General features: G+C 43.7%; 1 protein-coding gene across 1 annotated transcript in view; it reads left to right on the top strand.

The window, feature by feature from the left end:
* rnf220a (ring finger protein 220a) overlaps positions 1 to 10,701 on the top strand; it is a gene marked incomplete at both ends in the record, with an annotated part of 150,624 nt that overhangs the window by 130,588 nt on the left and 9,335 nt on the right. Inside the window, 3 exons of the mRNA XM_083888936.1 lie at positions 4,627 to 4,738; positions 7,434 to 7,628; positions 8,063 to 8,137. Of these exons, the coding sequence (XP_083745062.1) occupies positions 4,627 to 4,738; positions 7,434 to 7,628; positions 8,063 to 8,137 (382 nt within the window). The remainder of the gene's footprint in view (positions 1 to 4,626; positions 4,739 to 7,433; positions 7,629 to 8,062; positions 8,138 to 10,701) is intronic.

Here is a 10,701-nt window from a genome sequence, read left to right on the forward strand (position 1 = left end):
AGAGATTTCCATGTGGTTTCTGCAAATAATTGAATCTGTCCTCAATTTGGAAGTGATGAAGCTAGATTCCTACCCCCCCCCACCCCCACCCCCAACACACACACACACACACTGACCAGTCTCTGCCTTTCCCTCTTTCCTCCTCTGTATTATTCCGGCTCTAAGCCACATCTTTCTCTCTCATCCTCCCTTCTTTCTCTTTCCCATTTCTCTTTCCTTGCACTCCTCTGTCTCAATTTTTCTGAGACACTTACAAGACACCTACCCCCCCACTCCCACTCCCACCCCCACCTCTTCCCTTTTGCCATCTGAGACCTACATACACACATTGGGCTGAGGCAAGGGAAATCAATAGTGACTTAAATGTTTTATCATGGTGTGTCAGTGTAGTTAAGGCCTCGGTTAACAGGGGTGCTGCAGAGAACGATGCCCTAAAGAGATTTACTGCTGCTGTTTTCACAGCACACACATGTGAGAAATGTATCTTTCACACCTGGTAGATAAAATGTCTGCTGGATTAAGGTGGCAAAACGTGTTCTTAAAATGTAATTGCAGTGTAATTTTATTTTATTTTATTATTTTTTTTCATTTTGTTTCTGTGTTGATTTGGAAGCTGAGCGAGGCCCAAATGTAGGGAGACAGTAGATTAAGACACATGGCTGATTGAGATGGATGGTAGAGATCTTCATCTACACACACACACACACACACACACACACACACACACATGCACTAATGAAATGAGAAATAGCCCCACACATGTTGAGGACAGAAGGCTAAATAGAATCTATCTATCTCTGTCTGGCTTTTTGTGCTTCCTTTTCGCCACAGACGTGACTTAGGATCAAAATGTGTTGCAGTGTCACTTTCCTTTAACCCCAAAACATGTACACTATATGGGGTTATACACCGTGCATGATTTTACAATAATCAATATATCACATTACCGTGCATGAATATACCTAAAAGGTAAGTAAATGTAGTGATGGAAGTGAAAATCTGTTGAGGGCACTGTATTCTTGAAATTCAAATATCGATATTTGGCACCAGAGTATCAATAATCCCGTCTCACGAGTCACAACAATATATTTTGCTGTATGGATATGTTGTCCTGTCCCTACTACACAGCATTCATAAAGCCCTGTGGGGCAGTAACTAAGTTGGAGTCACAAACTCTTATAAAAACACAGTTTTGCAGGTTATTATTTACAATCTTATTTCATGTTACAGCAGCGTGAGTAGAGAAGTCGTAATTAAGCTTCTGTATATATTTTTTGTTGTTTCTACATTCCAGACGTTTCCATGAATGTACCCTCATTCATACAAACCCACTGAGTGTGACACAATATCTCACAATTTTAATTGAAGTGTTCGTCACGATGTTTTCTCAGCCCCGGTCCCACAGTGAGATGAAATCTCCTGTTTTTAGCTCCGACACAGCAAATGTTGAAACCCCCCTGAGCCAGCCTAAATCAGTGACTAACACGTAGCAGAAATAGTATTAATGGCCTTAAACTCAAGGATTTTTACTCGTGGTTCTTGCCGGCTGAGAGGCTGTTTATCTCTGTGTGACACGTTCAGTCCCACAGAGGGTTGTGTTTTCTCTCCGTTGTCCCGCGAAATCATCCTCTGCTTCTTATACTTCCATTAAATCTTTGCTACTTCCCATCTCCCTCCCTGTTAAAGGTAAATGTGTCTAATTGGAAACATAGATAACTTCTAAAATATGATTTAAATGTGTCATTTCTTCATAGAGACACAGAAAACAGTATTTGGAGATGACTTATTTAAGAGAATAACATATTCTCCCTGAAAATTGCTTCGGACAAGGAATCAGAAACCGTTGGCTGAGTGTTGTCAGAGACAGAAAGCTTTATTAGAGCTATTAAAAGTAAGAGACATCTTTGTTTGAGGGACAACCCCCATCATCCAGACCGGTCCAGGCCAGAGTCCACTGCTGCTTTATAAGCTAGCAGGCTAATCAAGGCTAAATGGCTTTTTACAAGCTCGGGACTTGTGAGAGGAGAGGGTAAAGCAGTTTATAGGGTATAGAGAGGCGAGCCAAGCCCAGAGCACAAACTCTGATTTTATAGACCCACGATGGGTGAAGGGGTAACCGGGAGGAGCCCGCGAAGGTCACCTACTGCCTCATGTGGTGGCTAAAAGGACGCCATTTCATACACTAGAGCTGCAACTAACGATTATTTTCGTAATCGATTAATCTGTCGATTATTTTCTCGATTAATCGATTAATCATTTGGTCCATAAAAGCTGGAAATGATGATGTTCTCGAAAGTCTTGTTTTGTTCAAAAACCAAAATGATTCAGTTTCAATGATTTCTTTATGTGGAGCAAAGAAACCAAGAAAATATTCACATTTAAGAAGCTAAAACAATCAGAAATCTTGTTTTAATAATGAAAAAAGCTTCAAACCGATTATCGATTATCAAAATAGTTGGCGATTAATTTAATAATCAGCTCTATCATACACGGAGCCTAGAGTAGACCTGCAGAAACATTGTGTGGAAAAACGATGGTACAATTTAAAGTTGTACTTGATTCAGAATGAAGGAATGATCATTTCAGAGTAGTGGAGAAGAACCTAAACAGTTTTATCCCAGGTCGCCAAAGAGTTTTTGTTGTTCCCAAACAAGTTTCAAACCAGAAAGGAACAAAACTCTCCGCAGTCATTTGGGTTATTTGCCGTTTGCACAGATCAGCTTAATACTAAGGTGCTGGAGATATTTAATTTCTTCAGTAAAGTGTAAACGATGAGGGCATTTGATGACAAAAGTCAAGGAAATGAGATGTAAAGCTGTAGAAGTAAAACATGTCTCCCGGAAGGAAACTGAGAAAGTCGATGTTTCCCTTTTCCCCTGTAGCCTCTGCTGTTTGAGCCGCCTCTGTCACACACACACACACACACACACACACACACCTACTCAGGTTTGTGTGTCTGTCCTTTTAAGGACTCTGCATTGACATCATCTTCCCATTCATGCACAACCTAAACAAAGCATAATCCCTAACATTAACTATTACTAGTTAATACCTAGCCCTAACCTTAATCTGACCACAGTTACAATCTTCACTTCAAGTCTCGTTAGGGACCAGGTTTTGGTTCTCTCTGAGTTCTCCTGGTCCTGACAAGGTCAGTGTTTGTGCCAGAGAGGTACCGAATACAAGCACACACACACACACACACACAGAGCCACTTATAATTCCCTTTTGCGCTCGTCCTCCCTTCCCGTTCTGTGCTTGTCCTTCCTCATCCAGATCAATACCATAGATCAGCCAGCTATCAGGCTGCAAAATGACCACATCACCATAAACACTCACATGCTTTTTAACACACACACACACACACACACACACTGCTATTGTATCTTTCTAGAGAATGAGCGGATAGATATAATAAACACCAGCTGGCTTGTGCGGCCTCGTCTCCCCCGCGCCAAATCATCGCCATCATCAGCGCTAACGGTGTGTGCGTCGCCGTATTGATTTACTTATGGCTGCTTCATATGCTATTGGACAGCGTTAAATGCACATTTTCTGTGATCGTGCTGCACATTAATCAGACGCTGCTTGGATGTGGAAAGAAAGGAAAGGACCGTGTGGACGGAGTGAAGGGAGGAGTTGGAGGAGAGAGAGCGATGAAGGCAGCGAACATAAACACAGGCAGGGAAATAAATCCTGAGAGACAGATGGACAGAAGGTTAGATAGGAAAATATAACACGGATGGATGTGAGGGATGAAGCGATATCGTCGGATGTCAAAAAAGATGATGGGGCGTTTAAGTTGAAGTCCGATTCGTGTAAGAATGAGGAGCAGAAAAGCAGGGCGGAGTCTGAAAGGAAAGGGTGGTGGAAATGAATAAGGGAGGGAGCTGAAGTTGTAAATCTGGGCTGGAATGGGGCCTTTGGGGATACAGCTGTTGTTAAACAGGAGGATGTCATACTATATTGTATATTGGACACTGAGAGTCAAAGAAAGGATAGGAGGCTTTAAAGATGCCAGAGCAGGTTTCCATGGCAGAAAGGGCCACAATCAGACGTAGGGTTTCGTGTTTTTTCTAAAACAGTGCTGGTGCTTAAATGAACCGATACTTAAAGAAAAGTACATCACCAGATACGATGCAAATATAAAACCAGGCATGGGCCGATAACTGGGTATACCGTGGTATTAAAAAGTCAAAGTATTAAAAACCACTAATCACTCAGGTTGTGTGCGGCATCATGGCCCCAAGGATGTGACATTTCAGAGCTGTAATTGCAATATCACAGTACCGTAATATTAGTTACTTAGCCTCCCTTGCCTACATGTAACCCAACTACACCCGAATAACAGCTCTGTAATACATCTTAGTAGAAACATTTTGCGTCACTGTCTTGTTTTTGTTCAATCTGTTTGCACCACAGCAGGTTCTCTGGGTTTTATTTTTATTTATATTACCTGCCGCAGCCCGGTGGTCAAACAAAGAACCACAGGTCGGACCGAAGAATGTCTCTTGTTGCTTACCGTCCTTCCACAACCATAAATCGGTTGGAAACAAACGTATTGCTGTCGAATGTACCACCTAAACACATCTTCTTCTTTGTCTTTGTCCTCGATTTCTGCTCCAGGGTAACAGAGGAGGAGTCCACAGCCACCACCATGGAGGCTCTGAAGGCTCGAATCAGAGAGCTGGAGAAGCAAATACAGAGAGGAGACCGATACAAGTGTCTCATCTGCATGGTGAGCATAACCTTTCATATACGTCACTAGTGGAGTGGAGGCGACGTGCTTGTCGTCAGAAAGCATCACATTATCGTGGTGTGGTGTGGTGAATGGTTGGAAGGTGGTGCTTCGCCAGCACTGTTTATCTTATACTGTTTCGTCAAGTTAAAAGGAACTTGGTTTTTTTTTTGTTCCCTACTCTGACCAAATCTCGGTTGGTTTGTGTATTATGTTGTGTGCTGGATAAAGTGAGCATGTAATTTCTGTAGTTTCCCTGCTGACTGTTTGGGTGCTGGTGCCGGTGTGTTCCTGTTGTGTTGTGGTGGCTTCTGCTCTTGCATGGCTTTGAGAGGAGATTGTCTGCTGGAACAGAAGAGACAGTTGACTGTTGATTTATTTCACTTTACCACTTGATCGAAACTTCATGTGAGTGAATGTTGAACTACGTTAAGACATTCCTTTAGTCCCACTAAATATCACTCGCTCATCTTCTACATTGCTTTATCCTCCACATGAGGGGGGGACGCTGGTGCCAATCCCAGCTGACATAGGACAAAAGGCAGGGTACATCCTGCAGAGGGCCACATAGAGACAAACAACCATCTACTCTGACTCACAGTCAATTTAGAGTGTCCAATTTGCATAATATGCATGTTTTTGGACGATGGAAGGACACTGGAGAAATCAATTCAGTTCAGTTTTATTTGTATAGCACCAAATCATAACATACATCATCTCAGATGAAAGAAACTCAACAATTCACACAATGAGCAAGTACTAGGCATCAGTGGAGACAAAAAAAACTAAATTTTAACAATCTCTGACAGAACCAAACTCAAAGATGTGCAGCCATCTGCCTCGACCGGTTGGGGTGAAAGTAAAAATGGGGGACAGAAAGGACATCAATTAATTACATTTGTTTAATGACATTTAAGGCTTCCGACAGCAGCTGGAATCATTTTATGTTGGCCAGTAGCACTGCATTGTAAAATGAAATGCTCTTGTGCCTCCCAGCAGTTATTGGTTATTGATTGATTCTCTGATCAATGACCTAACCCATGTGTCGTTTCTTGACGATATCAGGGCCGAATAAGGGACGTCATCAGTATTGGTGTTCATCAGATGCTTGAGATGTGACTTTACCCGACACATACACCCCCCTCCCCCCCATCAGTGTTTGCATTCCCCACTTTGTGTCATATACCCATATCAGTGTATATGTGTGTGTGTGTCTGAGGGAAGCGGGTAATTACCGACGCTTGCGCTTCCTAAAGGTCGCTGGGCGCCCGAGGTGACACGGAGGGCAAGGCACAGCGATCGATCACTCACTTCCTCGTGGACACGAGGCTCCTCTCTGCTCATCTGTCACTGTCCCTCGTCTACCCCCGCACACGCGCAGACGTTGCGGTGAAAACGCGCAGGACGTCGTGCATCTAATCTGTCTCCGTCCCCGTCACCGTGCATCTGATCATAAAGTCATCCGATTGCTCTTATTAGCAAGTCGCTGACACCTGGAGAGTGAGCGAGAGAAGCTGGAGGTTCCGTCTGCAAACTTAAACACTCGAGCACAGCTATGAGTCACTGAGTTATTACACATTAACATAGCTGTGGAGTCTTTAACACGTAGTTATGGACCATATCTCACCCATGCTCTCGTAGTTGTATGTAAGTGGGGAAACAAGTGCACTCTGTGCCATTGTTGCCAAGTTGTCTGTCATCATTTCTTCCTCTGAAACAAGCCCATTGCTGAGCTGCGTTCTGTCAGTGGATATCTACCCCCACCTACTGGTCATTTATAGAAGCGACGCTCATCTTTGTCTGGTTAAGATTCCCAAAAGTGTTTCTGCAATGTTATTCACACAACAAAAGTGCATTAAAATGAAAATGCAAAGTGTGGAAGTGGTTCACAATGAGTTATGGGGAAACACAGGATTAAAAATACTAATAACTCATAGAGCACATGCCCATAGTGCACTTTTCTGATGGTTCTGAATCCGAAATCCATCACGTTTGTTTTGATTTTCTTAACAAACCAAGAGAGATCATCCAATGTGGTTATTCAGCTCTGCACCAAAATTGTATGCATTTATTATTAAAAAGGAATTTCATCAAGTCTATAATAAATAACGACGCATCATAGATTAAGAAAATTAAAGTTAAAAACAAAACCATTAATTGTGGTAAGAAAACAACTGACAGAAACATCTGTTATGGCTGTTAAAGAAAATGATGTTGTGAATTATTATTATTATTATTATTATTGAATTCCTCTCCACTCCACATCTGTTCAGAAAAGCTGATCTTTGTTTATGTGGTGATCTTTTAAAACATCAGCACCTGTGGTGGCACATTTAATATTTTCCCCACCTACTGGTACATTTCCTGACGTACGCATTTATAGCTAGAATATAAAACTCCAGTTGAACTATACGTGTGTATTATGTGGTCAACTTTCCAAAGTAGTATTGGTCACAGCAGGTACGCAGTGATGGTGGAGTCACGTGACGCCTCATACTAAAGCTGTCTGGCGGTCCTTGGCACGCGCTCTTACGTCTGTGCAAGTGGTTTTGTCCGAGTTGCCCTACACTGTAGTGTGTGTGTGAGTGAGTGTGTGTGAGTGTGCACGTGTGGCCAGTACGAACCCGGCTCTACGATTAGCTGCCACCTTTCGCCCCCTCTCCTCTCCCACCCCCCACCTCCTCCCTTCCCGCAGAGGAAGCCTGCTTTCCAGACAGGCGTGGAGATCAAGAGCCTAGGGGCGTGGCCACGGCCCCGGCCACTGGCCAGTGAGGTCGGAGAGAGGCAGCCTAAGTCCCTCCCCCTCGGCCTGTACTGTCTGTACAGGGGCCTTGTGATTGGTGGCTACGGCAGCGGCACAAAGAGGCTCCTCCCACAGCCTCTACGGAGGGTAAGGCACTCCCTCCCCCACTCCCCCTCCTCCCTCCCTCTCTTCCCCTCCATCCTTCCGTTCTTTTCAAGAGGAAAAGAAAAGAGCGCCCATCAAAATGGGTTCACTCATGGCTTCCTCCCTCATCTTCTCCTCTGCCTGCTCCCCTCCGCCTCTGCTTGTTGCCTGCCCGATATCGTGCCTTTGTGTGTGTGTGTGTGTGTGTGTGTGTGTGTGACCTGCAGGTTTGCCGGTTCTTTGTCACCCATGCTGCCTTGCTCAGTGGTTCTGTGGCTGCTGGCTGTGCCGTTTGATGGTTAGTGTTTGATTGGCGTTGGTTGGTCAGGGAATGTGTCGTGTTCTGTCGTTTGTTACGTCTCGCGTATTTTCCTGTGAACTTGGTACAATTAATTCTCTTTTCTGTCTTTCTCTCTGCTTCCTTCATTCCTATTTAGGACTCCTACACGATGCCACTCACCTCCATCCAGTGCTGGCATGTCCATTGTGAAGAATGCTGGCTCAGGACTTTGGTACGTGTACACACAATTATTGCAGCCTCATTTCATAGTCGGTGAGCTGTGTTCATGCCCCATGGGAAGAGAGAGTTAAATGTAATGTTCCTCAAATGATCTGCGAAAACTCTCTCTCTCTCTCACACACACACACACACACACACACACACACAATCTTGACAATGCAAATACTTCCAGTTCTCAGTAAGCGAGGCTACGATGGAATGGTCCCCCAAAAGGCCTGTTAAATGGTTGGAATAAAGTGGTCAACTCCAATGAGTTCTTCACGGTGCCTCGGGTCCACACACACACACACACACACACACACACACACACACACACACACACACACACACACACACACACACACACACACACACACACACACAATCTTAACACAGTGGTTGGTTATTAGCTAGTTTAATGCTTTCAGTAGAGTGTAATTAGCTGGTGCTAATGTGGTAAATGGAGCATGGAGGAGAGCGCTGTTCCTGCTGGAGGAGGACAAACAGACTCCTCATTGGCCTCCTCTCGCTTCGCCGCCGTTCACTGCACTTCCTCATTTCCAGTTTTCCCCTCAAAGCGTCTTCTTTCCAACTCACCTGCATGTTTCATTGACTGTGGATGCCCTTACCATTCGCTCCATTCATACTTTTAAATAACAATAGAATTAGCACTCGTGGCTTACTTAAGTGACCAGATTTAAAGACGAGGGTATGATCGGGGACAGATGTGATCATCATTAATGAAATTCATGCTCCCCAGTGGGTGAATCTGGATCCTCCTGAATCTGGACCTCCCAGCACAATACATTAAATAACTCTGATTACAGGTTTTGAATCATTGTGTCATGATATTGATAGATGAAGAACAGCAGTCTTCAGAGAAACAATGAGAAATCGCTGTTGAATGAAGACCATTGTTTTCCATCCGCCCCGGTTACCTATGTGTACTCGGCGTGTGCACACCCACTTGCTGCCGTCACCGTTCTAATATACAGGACATAAAACTCGTAGCCTGGAGACAGCTATAAAAAACAGGAGAGCCAGCTTGATCAAAGTAAATGCCTGGGAGTCTAGTTAACGTCAATCCAAACCCCTTACCGCTTTAATGAGCAAGGCAGCTGGATGGCGACGTGATGGGCGCACACGCCCACACACACTTACTGACCGCACTGAACAGAAAAACACAACTTTCAACAAACAGAGACTTGTTTACGCACCTCACAACCCATCACTTTTATTCTGAAAGTTTTGTAAGCTTTCTCCGTTTCTGGCTTCCACTTGTTCACTTTTCATTTTTTTTGTATAATGGAAAAAATAACTTTTGCTGCAAACATGCCACAGTGAGTTTTGATTACTATTTAAAGCCACCATATTTAAGAATGTGACCAAAAACGGTTACTACATTCAAATTCAAAATACCGAGGTCTTTTAGGTTCCGATTTCTGACGTAACTTGCAACCCGTGGTTGCTCATCAGCTGAGACTCTACTGACTGCAATGATTGATAGACGGTGGTAGGTGGCGCCACATGCCAAAAGATGATTTGCAGTCTGCAAAATATTTTTTTAATGCAAATATTTTGGCTGTACGGTTGCTGTTGGTGAGTTCAGTTTGTTATATGAACATTATTCCTGAGTCTCTGTGACATATTAGGAGGATTTTATGGCCAATTGCTTTAGATTTATTACATAATGCACTAAAGTCTTTTTACGTGATCCCAATTCAGTGCTACTTACCTACTGGACCTATTTCTGCCTCGTTTGAAATACCGGCTATTATTAACACAGGTGCAGAGTGGTCAAGTCCTTCCAGTGGACCTTTATATTGACACATGCATCCATCTTCTACTGATGGGGGTTGCTGGTGCCAATTTTCAGCTGACATCGGGCAAAAAGGCAGGGGGTACGGTAACATCCTGGACAGGTCCAACAGTTTAGAGTGTAGTAAGATTACTTGCTGGGCCACAGGAGTCCAGGCACAGTTTTACCAGTTAGCTCCATTAACTGCGTTAGCGCTGTTAGCGCGCCTACAGTCGAACTGAAAACGGGTCCTGTTTTTTTTTTAGCAAAAAGAGCAGCGCTACAAATAAACCAGCATACCTGTGTACTGCGCATGTGTGCCTCTGTTTTTAAAGTTTAGAGTTACTTTAAAGACTCGTTTTTAACTATTGGGATAATTCAGCTCTATACATTTTTTTTTAGGCCCACCATCGCTCCTTTTGCCCAATGCTTGTTGCGAAAAGAAGCCTATAAAATTGTTGGAGTCACTCAAGTCTGTACAGTAGGGATCACAGCAGACAGAGCAAAGTCCATCATTATCAAACGGTACCAAAATAATATAAAGCCAAAGGTCCAACTTCACTCTGACGTCATAATATCTAGAAACGGAAACAGCGAGGAGGTGATTCCTGTTTGATATTCATGCATTCATTGCTGTGTAATTCAGTGCCGAAAGAGGAAACACGTGAAATGTGTTGGCAGGAATGTTGTGGGGCAGCCAACATGAGGGAAGAAACAAGCTGAGTGGTGGAGGAGAAAACAGGAGAGGTGGAGAAGACCACCCAGTCCAGAGCGTTTTT

The sequence above is a fragment of the Microchirus variegatus genome (assembly GCF_963457635.1).
Source record: "Microchirus variegatus genome assembly, chromosome: 5".
NCBI classification, from domain to species: domain Eukaryota; kingdom Metazoa; phylum Chordata; class Actinopteri; order Pleuronectiformes; family Soleidae; genus Microchirus; species Microchirus variegatus.